General features: G+C 40.2%; 1 protein-coding gene across 1 annotated transcript in view; it reads right to left on the bottom strand.

Annotated features, from left to right (window-relative positions):
- Window positions 1-2,508, bottom strand: part of LOC134614564 (sodium/hydrogen exchanger 2-like) — a 55,742-nt gene extending 53,234 nt beyond the window's left edge. Inside the window, exon 1 of the mRNA XM_063458516.1 lies at window positions 2,058-2,508. Coding sequence (XP_063314586.1) covers window positions 2,058-2,310 — 253 coding nt within the window. The 5' untranslated portion in view covers window positions 2,311-2,508. The remainder of the gene's footprint in view (window positions 1-2,057) is intronic.
- Window positions 2,509-16,127: the final 13,619 nt, after the last annotated feature.

Raw genomic sequence — 16,127 nt, 5'->3', positions numbered from 1 at the left:
GATCCAATTTGAAATATTATGCAAAAGACTAGGCAGATTGTCCTCTCAAATGCAGCATAAATTGCAAAAACAAAATAAAAAATAAATGTCTGTGTGGAGCCAGGTGCTGAGGTTGCCTAACAAAATACATTGAAAAACGTAAAAAAATATACTTGCCTGGCCCAGATGACACCAAATGAACTTCAGTGCTCATCAGAAATTACGGTAAATGTGAATTATTGCATGATAACAGGTGCAGTACATTCTCTAAATATTTAATGGCACATTCTTGTAATAAAAAATAAATCAATAAATATATATATAACATTTTTTTAAAAATAAAATCTATAAAATTGTGTACATTTGAAAATACATTTTACATTCATAAACATTAACCTATATATGATATTGAAGTTTTATTTATAGGTGAACTGTTTATCTTATGTTTGAAGTAAATGTTATACAAAATATATGATATTTTTTTTAAATGAAATTAACTTAGTCGGTAGTTAAGAGGTTATGAACACAACTGTGTTTGTCTGGAAAAAAAACCACAACAACACACTTTAGTATGAGTTAACTGAGTATTTGCAGTATTAAAAAATATATTTACATATTCAATACTCTCAGTGAATTTGTCAGTGGCTTTCGTTCACATGCATGTCTAATATTTCTTCATATTTTAAAGGCACCCGGACCACTTAATCCCAATGAAATGGTCTGCGTGCAGTAGCCAGCATGGTGAGGGCTCAAAGGTAAGTAATACTTGCCTTTCAAACATTCACCGGAGGTGGGATGCCTAAATAGGTAGGGGAACACTATAGCATTAGGAAAAAATGTATGTATTCCAATCGCAAAGGGCTCTATTTCCCAGGTATGTATATTTTTGTTTATGTACATGGAATTATCACCATGCACGCATGATGTCATAAACACATTCATGCTTATTAATTGATACACAGGGATTAGCAGCCGAGTAGGGAACAGCTAAAAGATCTCAGCCACCCCCTTTATGTATAACAAAAAAGTTCAATTATTTTTATAAATGTGGAGCATAACAGTGACAATGTCACATGTATATACACTTTTAAAGAGAAAGATGGCTTTGGCTAGTTCTGCAGAATGGGTAATAAACAGCTTAGTCATTAGTCACATAGAATACATTTAGAGGGTATGTAATGCCACACTTGGCCCTCTCTAAATAGCTGCATGTCTTGAAACGGATATGCCGTAGGTGAATATGTAACGAGGAATAGTTAACAGCTCAGATTAAAGAGATTAGAATTCCACCATAAGACAAGTTGGAAGTATCAGTTTTCTGTGGATTTGTTTGAAGCCTGGTCCATGCATCTACTGTTATGTTGGACAATGAACAATGAAGTGTATTATGAATAAAACAACAAAAAATATATGGGTCATTCATATAACATATCAGAACAAAATAAGCGTAATTACATAACATAAGTTCAAATACTAATTGTTACTATATATCTAACATGTATGTATGTACAAATATGCATATTAGATTTTGAATGGCAAGTGAGTTTTGACACTCAAATAAAGTTAATATTGGAACTAAATGTCCTAAACTGGGAATTAAATTGCAAAAAAATTTAAATGAGCACTTTTTGTCTATATATTGCAATTTAATTTAGTGTAAATAAAACCCTGAGTGAATTTTGTATCTCCGGCCAAAACAATCTCAAACTCAGTTATGATTGTCATATTGGGTCTCGCCCCCCGCTCCCCCAAAAAATGAATACACTTTCAATTCCCATCAATTCACAATGTAATGAAAAACCTTGAAAGTTTTAATTCCGCATCATTGATATGATTGAATTGAAAAAAACAGCAATATAATATTAATTCAAGAAACAAATGATTAAGGACTTGATTTTAATATCTGTGACCCATCTAAGCGGATACTTGTTAACCCTTTATCCATTGATAGCACTGTCCACTGTACTGTGAATGTGAGTTAAATATTCTATAAAAGTCACAATACATTGAGCCAAACAGTTTTTAGTGATTACATGACTTCTGTGACCTGACTACAGCTTAACAGTTAAGTCACTCACCAATCTTGGCTAGGGAAGCCAAGAGGATCCATAGTGTTATTTCAAATGGGATCTGTACATGAGGGTAATCCAAAGTGAAGACTGGCAGCCTGGATTCTTTATGGGTAACTTCATACTTGGGTGTTGAGTTTAAGTTGACATTAGTGTTACTGGCAGATAAACTTGCATTAGCATGAGGCAAGGCTACCCAGCACGTAATGACACACACAAGCAATGTGTGTACCCAAGAAGGGCAAGACACAGGGGGTAGCATGTTCCAAGTGGCACAGTGCTTGCCCTCTAAATTCAGCCAGTGTCGTTTCACAGCAGATGGCCTCTCAGGTGTGCAGAGCTGTTCCCATTCTGTTACAATAACCTTTAAATTATCCAGATACAATATAGCTGTGTATACACAGTGCTCCTGAATTGCTAGAAAAGGCAGCAGAGAAATCTCAGTAGACTCGCTTCCTTGTCTCCCAGCCAGCTAATACTATGTAACAGGTGCCGAGAGACAGAGCACACCCTCCACTTCTGATCTAACTCCCTCTCAGCTCTGGACCCACCTTCCTCCCTCTTCCACAAGCCTGCTCTGCATGTCAGTTTCCTTTAGAGCTCTTAGCTCAAATAAACAGTGTAACAGAATGAATGCACTTAGGGCAGGCATAGGCAACCTTCGGCTCTGCAGATGTTTTGGACTACACCTCCCATGATGCTTTGCCAGCATTATGTGTGTAAGAGCATTATGGGGGATGTAGTCCACAACATCTGGAGAGCCAAAGGTTGCCTATCCCTGACTTAGGGGAACCCATGGCTTTGTACAGGAGAAATGAAAAAATCATTAGTTCTAAGGCAGGAAAAATACAACAATGCAGGCTTATACTCAATGCACGGAGAGACACTTCTTTTGAGAACAGGCTTACATTTTTATAGTGAATAACCTTGGATATTAGAGGATTGGGACAAAAGTAGTTTTGTGAGTTTATCTAAAATAAAATTAAAATGATATGTTGTATCTTTAGACATGTCAACATCTGTCTCACTGACAGGTATGGACTGCAGCTCCAATTAGTCATTTTTCTTTTTATGCATGCCATTGTATTAAGCAAACATTATGTATACAGTGTTTTATTGTCTTTAAATAAACCCTCTATTATGCCAATATATCCAGAACACTGTCTGGTGGTTCTTCAGTTCTACAGAATAGAACCTAATGAAGGAAGTTTAATAAGGTTGCAGCAAAGATGCATGTTTAACGCATCACCAGTACAACATCATGCAAGCAAGAATGACAATACATGAGTCGATTATCTATAGGACTAATGAATAATAATTTTATTTTTTATAAACAACAAACATAAGGATTCTCTCTGCATTAGTGTTACTGGCAGATAAACTGGCATTAGCATGAGGCAAGGCTACCCAGCACGTAATGACACACACAAGCACTGTGTGTACCCAAGAAGGGCAAGACACAGGGGGTAGCATGTTCCAAGTGGCACAGTGCTTGCCCTCTAAATTCAGCCAGTGTCGTTTCACAGCAGATGGCCTCTCAGGTGTGCAGAGCTGTTCCCATTCTGTTACAATAACCTTTAAATTATCCAGATATACAATATAGCTGTGTATACACAGTGCTCCTGAATTGCTAGAAAAGGCAGCAGAGAAATCTCAGTACACTCGCTTCCTTGTCTCCCAGCCAGCTAATACTATGTAACAGGTGCCGAGAGACAGAGCACACCCTCCACTTCTGATCTAACTCCCTCTCAGCTCTGGACCCACCTTCCTCCCACTTCCACAAGCCTGCTCTGCAAGTCAGTTTCCTTTAGAGCTCTTACTTAGCTCAAATAAACAGTGTAACAGAATGAATGCACTTAGGGGAACCCATGACTTTGTACAGGAGAAATGAAAAAATCATTAGTTCTAAGGCAGGAAAAATACAACAATGCAGGCTTATACTCAATGCACGGAGAGACACTTCCTTTGAGAACAGGCTTACATTTTTTTAGTGAATAACCTTGGATATTAGAGGATTGGGACAAAAGTAGTTTTGTGAGTTTATCTAAAATAAAATAAAAATTATATGTTGTATCTTTAGACATGTCAACATCTGTCTCACTGACAGGTATGGACTGCAGCTCCAATTAGTCATTTTTCTTTTTATGCATGCCATTGTATTAAGTAAACATTATGTATACAGTGTTTTATTGTCTTTAAATAAACCCTCTATTGTGCCAATATATGCAGAACACTGTCTGGTGGTTCTTCAGTTCTACAGAATAGAACCTAATGAAGGAAGTTTAATAAGGTTGCAGCAAAGATGCATGTTTAACGCATCACCAGTACAACATCATGCAAGCAAGAATGACAATACATGAGTCGATTATCTATAGGACTAATGGATAATAATAATTTTATTTTTTATAAACAACAAACATAAGGATTCTCTCTATTTTTTTTGTTTTCGTTATCAAAGCAAAGTCTGTTTGCATTCAATCTTTAGCTCTAAGATGCTTATTTGTAGCTAGTTATTTCACTTCCAGCCAGCCACTAAGAATTTCCCAAAGAAATGGATTCTGTATTTGAATGTATTTGATGTCTGGAGTCAGCATGCAAAGTATGCTGGGTGCAGTGGCGCAGCTAGAAAGCATGGGGCTCCGGTGCAAAAATTGCCCTTCCCTCCCCCCCCCCCCATGAGTTTCATTCCTCCCCCCTCCATGAGTTTCCCCCGCCACCACGTGTCTCGTTCTTCCCCCTTAGCCTCTCCATATGTTTCATTCTCCTACCCCCTTAGCCCTTCCACATGTCTCATTCCACCCCATGTCTCATTCTCCCCCTCAGTCCCTCCACATGTCTCATTCTCCCAACCAGTCTCTCCACGTCTCACCTCACACCACACCCTCCACGTGTCTCATCCCCCTCCATGTGTCTCATTCTTTCCCCTTAGCCACTCTGAGTCTCTCCCACACCCCAGCCCCTCCATGTGTTTCTCTCCCCCCTCCCTTGAATGATTATCTCCCCCTCCCCTGCCCCTCCATTATTCTCTCCCCCTCCCCAGCCTCTCCATGATGCTCTCCCCCCTTTTCCTGCCCCTCCATCCAGCCCTTCCCCTCCCCTCCATGATGCTCTCCCCCTCTCCAGTCCCTCCATCATGCTCTACTCCCTTCTCTGCTCCTCCTTGATTCTCCCCAGCCCCTCCCTCATGCTCTCTCCCCTCCCCAGCCCCTCCATCATGCTCTCCCCATCTCCAACCTCTACATCATGCTCTCCTCCCTCCCCTGCCCCTCTATGATGCTCCCCACCATTCCCAGCCCCTCCATCATGCTCTCCCCCCTCCCCAGACCCTCCATCAGACTCCCCTACTATCTATCTATCTGTCTGTCTGTCTGTCTGTCTGTCTTTTCGAACAGATTCAATCAAGCTGCTTCTTATTGAATGGAGTAAGTGCTACTTCTTAACATTTAGGAGTTTAGACTCCCAGTAGCCAGATAACTGGATGCTAATCAATTTTGTAATCTGTTAAGGAATAGCTTAAAGGACACTCCAAACCAGAAAAGCATGTATGTGTGCAGACTGTCTCATCATATTAACATTTTACCTAAGTGCTGATTTCAAAAGAACTTGGCACTTTTATAAATTAATCTTGTTACGCGCCCTGGCAGTTATTTCCTGGTTTGATTGGCTCAGTGGAGAAAAACTCAAGAGGCAGACTTCTCAAAACTCAAGAGGCAGACTTCTCATTGAGCTGCATTGGGAAGTCTGTGATTGGACAGCCACAGAAAGTCTGTGGTAGTTTAGATAAAGTCTTGCAAAGTCAGCAGACAAGAGAACTGCAGTTTCATAAAACTGTTTTTAAATATACCTCCAATAAAGAAAATGCATACTTAAATGCATACATGTTTTCATTAGGGGTTAAAGGTGCAGCCTTGCGGTATGTGGCAGTTATGTTCTTCTAGTAGTAATGTAGTAACAATGGTATGGTAGCCCCTCCACACCCCACCCCCACCCAGGGCAACAGTCAGGAAGGAGGTCTTCAGCGAAGGCTGAATCCTCTCTTTGGTCTCACAAAGTAGACACATTGAGACGAGAGTGGCATAAGGAGAAGGGTAAGGACAGGGAGGAAAACACAATAGCAGAAGAGATAGGGGGGAGAGACCTGTATCGGAGACAGAAGCAAAGGGACTCACAATTGGAGCAGAGAAAGGCGAAAGATACAAGTGGGGTACAGGTGAGAGAGATACAAGGGGCGGGGGGGGGGGGGAGGACAAAAATGCATTCAGAATCACACATTTGCAACACTCAAATACAAAATGCATACACACACTACAGCTACATTCACACACAGTGACACTATGAAAGTTATATTTAACATTTATTTCCTACACATATTTGGCCTTCAAAGGGTGCAGGATCTAATTTTGCCCAGGGGTCCAGAATGACTTTTGTCCTTCTCTGCTTTGTCGGCGTATTGTTTGTCATTGTACCACTTCATTTTAGTAGGTTCTAACCAGGTTGTTTTTTTTTTCTTGTAATGTAAGTACTGCTTCACTTGATGTTGTATGTATTAATTAACAAGGCCTTAATGTATTTATACTGTACACGGACTCCACCTCAATCGTTCATAATCTCACAGATTCAGTGCATGTAAAATCTATAGGCATCTACACAAAGATTGATTGCGCAACAAGCATCAGTTAATGTTACCTTTAAATGCAATAGAAGATGTCTGGAATTAATTATTCCACAAAACATTTTTTATTCAAGTATATTTATTATTTATACATTCATAAATACACCTTGTAACACTGTATTCCAAATGTATTCCTATAGTTAAGATGACTAATATGTATCTGGAATTTCAACATTAAGTGTTTTACATAAATGCTGACAATCTGAACAGCTAAGGAGTTGGTCCAGTGTGTGCACAATTTCCAGGACTAAGTTAAATTAAACCCATTTTTATAGTATATATCTATATATAATAATCCTTTTGTTTATCCTTCAAATGCCACATACAACAGAGAATGATGGTTGGATTGTTGATGCTTATCTGTTGGTTTAGCAGAGTGGTTGAAAGTTATTCCCAAGAAAGTAATTATGTGTTTGAATACACTGTGCAAATCAAAATTTCCAATATCTTTCAATTGTTTAAAACATAGAAACATAGAAACATAGAATGTGACGGCAGATAAGAACCATTCGGCCCATCTAGTCTGCCCAGTTTTCTAAATACTTTCATTAGTCCCTGGCATTATCTTATAGTTAGGATAGCCTTATGCCTATCCCACGCATGCTTAAACTCCTTTACTGTGTTAACCTCTACCACTTCAGCTGGAAGGCTATTCCATGCATCCACTACCCTCTCAGTAAAGTAATACTTCCTGATATTATTTTTAAACCTTTGTCCTTCTAATTTTAGACTATGTCCTCTGGTTGTGGTAGTTTTTCTTCTTTTAAATATAGTCTCCTCCTTTACTGTGTTGATTCCCTTTAAGTATGTAAATGTTTCTATCATATCCCCCCTGTCTCGTCTTTCCACCAAGCTATACATGTTAAGATCCTTTAACCTTTCCTGGTAAGTTTTATCCTGCAAAAAACATGCCTACTCCTGCAGTAGAGCTAATGGCAACCATCTGATGATAAATGTGATTATGATGCCATGCTGACAAAGAATAACAAAGTGAAGCACAGAGTAAGTAATATATATATATAACTGAGTCATATTTAACAGTGTGGACCTAAATTGTGATCATCGTTGGGTTCTGGATTATATGTGACAAATGAGAGTATTCTTCAGTATTCTATTGTAACACATTTGACTCTGGGATTAAATTTATTTTATTGTTCAAAATGCTTAACATGCTATTACTCCCCACTATTTGATCACTGTTAGTTGTTTACCTTTATTTAATGATATTTTAGATTTACTTGGAAAGGTCTTTTAGAAACTTGATGATATTTTTCCTAAACGCACTATCCAGGCACTGATACAAAAGTACTGGTTTTGAAGCGAAGAATAAATGTAGACCAAAAAAATAAATGTCCTTGTCTCTCTAACATGTTTGAACTGAAAATGTTATTCAAATGGTGTTATTTGTGGCCTACATTTTACAGGTTTGAAGTGAATTTACCGCATACCTTGTTAAGTGCATAAAAGGATTACTCCAAGCCTTATAAGAACTCATCTCAGTGAAGTTGTTATGGGGTCTGGAGGTCCTGGGTATATATATTTCTAAAGCATTTCACTAAATGGGTAGCCAGTGACTGAATTTCAGTTGACACTCTCAGCCTATCATTTGCACCCAAGGGAAAAGCTTCCATATTAGTGTGAGATGGGGACAGAGGGGCCAAGTGGTGGGCGCCCTAAACTAAACTTAAGAGAAAGGTAAGATGACACCCCATATAGATGAAGTTGATATGGATCCTTTAACTCCAAAGTGTCTGTGTAAAATACGTTTAAAAGTGACTGAGCAGACTAGAAGCAATAGAAGACAAGTAAAATCATTAATTTGATAGCAAAAAAATGAAAACTGCATAAAGATTTTGCTGCAGAAATCACAGCATATCTGCGGATTATTCATTAAACAATGAGCGGTGGTGAGCAGATTGCATAGTTTAAATATTTAGGCGAAGACATGAAAATATACTTGTTTTCCAACTGACATGTTTGGTCTAAATTTGAAGTGAACCACAACTTGATGTGCTTCGTGACATAGCTTTTGCGTTTGTTCTCTTCTAAGAATTGGAAAAATCTTCCTCCAAGAAAAGGAGAAAAATATGTGGAATGGCAACTTTAATCTGAATACAATGTTTTTGCACAGATAGGGATACTTTAAAAAAAAAAAAAAAGGTGCAAGAAATATCCTAATTTTCTGTAATTGGGTCGGATTACATAGTCATCATTTGGTCATGAACTGAGGATCTGCTTCTCAGAATGGCTCACTATGGAACATATTTCTTTTTGTACTATTGTATTTGTTGAATGTTCCGGCCTGTTCTGGCATTATGGACTGTTCAAAGCACAAGGTAATGGCATTTTGACAGAAACTATTAATGTCCACCTATTAGGTGCTGGTAGATGATTTCGTGCAAGAGTGAGCTAAAGTTGGTGTATGCGGGTCCCTGCACCCAGGATCATATCATGCTATGTGGCTAAATCAAGAGACTGACCACATAACTTACAGGCCCAAGAGGGTCCGTAGCAGAGACTTCTATGGGTTTTCTATGGGTTATTCTCCAGCTAAATCAGAAACCTGAATCTGAAATCGTATTAAACCCATCAGCTGGTAACATGTGATAGCTCTTTAAAGTATGTTTATAACTCAAGCAATTTTTTTTTTCTGTATGCTTATAAAGATTATCTGTCTATTGGACCCAAAACCAACCTATTCTGACTTGCTTATTTTCAATAAATCAGATTTTTTTTTTTAAGAGTTAAACATTTATAATAGCTGCTATAATGTGTCCATAAACTGTTGTTAATTCGCAATTGTTATAAGCATTTAACTAAAATGTCAGATTAAACACATTTATCACTGTTATAAAGTCGTCTAACATGCTGTTGGTCTTACTGCAAGAAACATCTCCAACTCCTGCAGCAAACATCAGTTTCTGACTCCCTGTTCAAAAAAGATATAAATATTGGGGGTTTAGGTGCTTTATACGACCATTAGAAATGTGTGAATCTCATAATATTTAGCCAAATGTTTCACAGAATGTATACTTAAAGGGAAACTCCAGTGCCAGGAAAACAATCTGTTTTCCTGGCACTGCAGGTCCCCTCTCCCTCCCACCCTCCATCCCATGTTGCTGAAGGGGTGAAAACCCCTTCAGGTCACTTACCTGAGACCCCGCCGATGTCCCTCGGTGGTGGTTTCTGCTTGCCGCCACTCCTCCCTGTGATTACGTCAGCCGGTGCTTTGAAATGCTTTTCAATGCTTTCCTATGGGGAATTGAGCGACGCTGGAGGTCCAGCGAATGTCCAGCGAAGCTCTAGCACAGGATTTCTGTGCTATAATCCAGGAAGTGCCCTCTAGTGGCTGTCTAGTAGACAGCCACTAGAGGTGGAGTTAACCCTGCAAAGTAATTATCGCAGTTTTAAAAAAACTGCAATAATTACACTTGCAGGGTTAAGAGTAGTGGGAGTTGGCACCCAGACCACTCCAATGGGCAAAAGTGGTCTGGGTGCCTACAGTGTCCCTTTAATGGTACACTATAGTCACCAGAACAACTACAGCTACAGCACACTGTGCAGCAATGACGTTTTCCATGGAGATGCTAAATGTTTCTCCTGGAGGTGCACTGATTCAATGCATGAGGAGAATTTGATTTGCGCAGCGTTTTTTCGTGCATGCGCAATAGCCTCCCAATTCTTTCCTATGGAAAAGCATTGGATTGGCTGAGATCATCAAATTTGATCTCAATTAAGGAGGTGGGGCCGTGCCAGCTGTGACTGGACCCTCCTGGCACTGGAAATAAGGGAAGTTTAACACCTTTTAAAAGAGGTGGAGGAGGGCCGGGGGCCTAACTGGAGCATTTAGAACTGTAGTGTCAGAAATGCATGTTTGTATTGCTTTAAGGAAGTTCCTTTAAGGAAAATTACTTGGAAAAGGCACCTGCAAAGGAATGGCGTGGATACATACTATATAAAAATAGGGTCTAAAAATACTCATCGATATCCACCTAGGATCTTGTTCTAATAACACTTGCTGTCCTGCTTGACTCAGTGAATGGTTATTTGGTTCCTATTTTTAGCATCCTCTACTTGTATTTGTCATGCCCTTGGCTAAATGTCAATGTGAATGCTGTAGTTATCCAAACATTAATTTGGAAATCTCTTTTCTTCTTTATGTTGCTGTCTATATTTTTTATTTATTATTATTTTTATAGCACCACAATATTTACTCTGCAGTACTCTACACAGGGCCGTCTTTATGCACGGGGGCCCCACAAGCATAGGGGCTCCATTGCGTTGCTGATATGACAAGGTCGACAGGGGAGATCATTTCATCTTTACTGCCGGGCCACGCAAAGACGGCCTTGCTGTCTGCCTATCCGCCTACCTCATCGGCCTCTGGGCACTTCAAGCAGGAAGATCCTCCTGCGATCCGACTGTGTGGAGCATTACCACGCGTTACCATGGCAATGCTTTGACACAGCTCGTGAGAGGAGAGAAATCAGCCTGCAGTTAAAGGAGCTGCAGGCTGAAATTCCTGTGCCTCCACTGAACCACCAGGGTTTTGCAATGTCCCCGGTCGCCCCCTGGCCAAAGGTAAGAAGATGGGGTGGTGGGGATTGAATATATTGAAACTACAAAAGAAACTGATTAAATCACAGTGGATATGTGAGATTATGTGCATTTTGTTTTACATCACTGCAGACAGATAATAGGACTATAACAATAATGTACTGGAACTCACTATCCAGCTTCTCAAGCAACAAATACGTTTACTGAAAAAAAAAAAAAAATATGTGTGTGACCCAAGCCCCTAACACAATATAGTACATATACACAATAGAAAAACTTGTAAAAAATGTAATGTGTTTTATCCATGGACAAGAGCATATCAAGAGTAATCATTTTAAGCACACACATTCGTACCCACACACACTACACCTTCTCACACACACACACACTATGCTCCATCACACACAATACACCCCTTCACACACACACACATTACACCCCCTCACACACACAATACCCCATCACGCACAATACACCCCCTCACACACATTACACCCCCTCACACATACACACACACTACACCCCCTTACACACACACTCCTCACACACACACACTATACCCCATCACGCAATACACCCCTCACACACACACACTATATCCCATCACACACAATAGACCCACTCACACACACACTACACCACATCACACACACACTACACCCCCTCACACATACACATGCACTACACCTCCTAACACACACTACACCTCTTCGCACACACTGCACCCTCACACACTGCATCCCTCACAAACACACACACACACTGCACCACTACACACACTGCATCCCCTCACACACACACACACTGCACCACTACACGCACTGCACCCCCTCACACACACTACATCCTCATACACACTGTACCCCTCACACACACTGCACCACTACACACACTGTACACCCTGCACCTCTTACAAAACACTGCACACCCTCTCACACACACCGCACCCCCTCATAAAACACTGCACACTCTCATACACACACACCGCACCCCTCACAAACACTGCACCCCTCAGTAAAGTCTGTGTATTTAGCTGTCCGTGTGTGTGTGCTCAGCAGTCAGTGTGTGTGTGATTTTAGCAGTCTGTCTGTGTATGTGTATTCAGCAGTCTGTCTGTGAGTGTACTCACCAATATGTTTTATCCATGGACAAGAGCATATCAAGGGTGGATTAGCCAGTAATTATAAATTACTTTAAATCACACGAATTAAGTAAAAAGACAATGTTTAAATAAATGTTTTCAGAATTTTAAGCATACACATTCTTACCCCCACACACACTACACCCCCTCACACACTACACCCCCTCACTCACTATACCCCCTCACACACACACACTACATCCCCTCACACACACTATACCCCATCACACAAAATACACCACCTCACACTCACACAACACACCTCCAAACATACACACACATACACTATACCCCCTCACAGACACACACTGCACCCCCTCACACACACACACACACACACAGACTTTACCCCATCACACACAATACACCCCCTCACATATCCACACACTAAACCCCCTCTCACACACACATGCTACATCCCCCCCCACACACACACACACACTACACCTAGAGAAAATTAGATAAAAAAAAAAGGAAGCAATGGTCATCCTTTTCAGATGGGAAGAGTGATTGACAGATATGATGCTTGCATCTATTAATCATTTGTGAAAATATGGAGTCGCATGCCAAAGTTGTAAAATGTAAGGGAGATAATGGATTAAACAAAATTTATGTGTAAGAGAGAGGAGTTCATAAATTTTTATGGACTTCTTAAATGACTGGAGACTTTGAGAAAGTGTAACAAGATAAGGTTGTGTCTTCCTATACTATGCAAACTGAAAGAGGCATAATTATAAATTAGAGAAGAAATGCACTGAGTGTCAGTATTTTGAATTTGGTCCTAGAGGGTATAGAAAACCAATTACAAATTACCATGGTCAATGATCAGGTTTGAGAAGAGCAACTGGAAAGCAAAATAAGACCACAAATAAGCATAAATATACACTCAGCAACATTAAAACCACCTGAATAATATCCCTCATACTGTTAAAACAGCTCTGACGTGTCAAGGCATGGACTCTACAAGACCTCTCAACATGTCCTGTGGTATCTGGCATGTCCTGCAAGTTGTGAGGTGGGGCCTCCATGGATCAGATTTGTAGTTCCAGCACATCCCACAGATGCTCAATTAGATTGGGGACTTTGAAGGGCATGGCAAGACTTTTAAATCTTTGACAGGTTCTTTAAACCATTCCTGAATTTTTTTTGTAGTGTGACAGGGTAAATTATCCTGTAAAAGGGGCCACTGTCATCAGAAAACACCATTGCCATGAAGTGGTGTACATGGTCTGCTACAATCTCTAGGTAGGTGGTACGTGTCAATGTAACATCTACAACTGCCACAACACATCCATGACTGCCAGGCCCCAAGGTTTACCAGCAGAACATTGCCTAGAATATAACACTGCCTCTGCTGACCTGCCTTCTTCCCAGGGCTGGCCTGTCCATAGCCCGAGGTGAAGTCGCGGCTCTCTATTTAGGGGAGTTAGGTGGCCACCTAACTCGCCATAGGGCAAGCAGACTGTCAGGTCCTCGGTCCCTCGCCGAGGACCAGGCACCAGGAACAGGGGCCCGGTGGCTTGCTCAAAATGCCGCTGGGTGCAAGGCCCCTCCAGTCTGCCCTCTGCCGGGTGTGAGCTGCAGACTGTGCTGTATCTCGCGATCTCTGGCCAATCAGAGCATTGCCACGGGTTACCACGGTAACGTTCTGACTTCTGGATACTGCAAGACACTGCAGAGTCTGCAGCTCACACCCGGCGGAGCTGCAGACTGTGCTGGCTCTCTGCCTCTCAGGGCAGACTGGAGAGACAGCCCACCGGACCACCAAGGATCAAAGACACTGGACCACCAGGGAAAAAAAAGGTATTTTTAAATTACAATTCCCTCCCTCACTGTCACCCCACCCCACTTTCAACAATTGGCAACCTCTTTAAGTATTCTATTTATCCGTGGGCTATGCAATATTAGTACATATTCAAGTACATATTCCTGTATTCCATTCTTTTCTCAAAATATATTTATAGTAAAATCATCCACATAGGTAGAGTATCTAACAAAAACAGAAGGATCTTTATCCTGATTCAAAATATATTTTATATCTATTTTATTAAACTATCTTGGTTGAGAGAGATAATTTTTAGTATTCTTATTCGTACATAGATAACAGATACAAGGTCTAATCATGGCTGGATTTAATATCGATTTTTAGCATTGTTTTAATATTATGAGATGCTCCATTATAACTAGGAATGTTTGGGATAAAGACATTTAACTTTTGTAGAATGTGCTTTCTTTTGCAGAAACATCAGATGTGTTCCACCTATTGTATGTATTTGTTTTGTATTATTTAAAGTGGTATAAAGGATTCCCACTCAGGTGGTTTATAGCAGTTACTGCTAACACACTCTCCTGCATATTGTGTACTGTATTTTTTACTCTGTCATCCCTATTCTTTGGGTGGGATTTTCTGGAGGAAGGTGCATCTGTATCTTTGATATGGCCTTTTCCATGGAGGCCACAACTGCAGCGTTGATTATGGACTAAAAGTCATGAGTCTGCTGCGGTGAGTCTAACATGGTGCACCATGGGTCGTCCTGTAGAGGAGAGGACACCATTTTTTACAAGCTAGGCTCATCAGGGGGGGCCCACAATATATAGATTGGGGCTTGCCAAAGAGGCCGTATGCTTATATATATATATATATATATATATATATAAAACATTTGATAATCCCCCGCACTCACGCTTAATTATGTATCCACTGCGCCGGGTGCCAGGCATGAACTCCAATGGAAATATTGCTGCAAAAAACTGCCGCTCACCGGACTTGTAAAAATCCAAATTTTATTGAAAAAAGAGTTAAAAAAGAGACCAACGTTTCAGTCCCCGCTCGGGACTTTCCTCAGGGTAACAGAACAATAAATACAATGACAACATACCAACAATATATAGGTAAATCTGATTGGTAAAACTCACCCAGGTGCATTGAAAACGTGTGGACCGTGTACTATAGCCCTTCCGGGTATGCGCGCGCACACCCGCTGAGGCTCCTCCCACTATACGTGCACGTGATGCGTGCTGTGACGTGCCATTTGTCTATAGTTGCTAAGCAACATATTGTGTCCACAGTCTGCAGGCTGGGCAAAGAAATGGTGAAAGGTTTTAGACAGTGTGCTATCATACAAAGATACACCTTCTTGACACCAATGTGCCCAAAATCTATAACTTAAATTAATAACACATACTGTATAATCTTAAACATGTGTTGGAAAGATATATTTACAGAATCCAAGAAACGGTGTATGTTCCGCAATACTACAGAACTTAATAGTGAATGTGATGAATGGCCATAAATATTTAGTGGTATATATGACCCAAGTGCAGTGTCAAAAATATGTGTACCGCTGTGACACAGTTCACAATCATGAACAAAATCAATGAGCTCGCAGTTATAAATATGCCCCTATATAAATATCACCAGTGTGAATAACATACTGTACAACGTGGGATATACTACCACTATATATAATACTAGTGTACATACTAAATATCGAAAAATAGATATCGAAATAGAAATCGAAACAATCTATACCGGGTGAATATAATAAGTGAAAAAATATTAATACCTCATGGTACGTATCGCTCTATATAATGAGAGCCATTACCCGAGTACACTATACATCACAATACATAACTTTAAAATAATACACTGTAAAAATGATACAAGCTATAGGAGTTAAATAAATGCATAATATGGGATATTTTCATT

Source organism: Pelobates fuscus, chromosome 1, assembly GCF_036172605.1.
Source record: "Pelobates fuscus isolate aPelFus1 chromosome 1, aPelFus1.pri, whole genome shotgun sequence".
NCBI classification, from domain to species: Eukaryota; Metazoa; Chordata; class Amphibia; order Anura; family Pelobatidae; genus Pelobates; species Pelobates fuscus.
The sequence above is the reverse complement of the archived record's forward strand: the minus strand, read 5'-3'. Positions and strand labels throughout refer to the sequence as shown.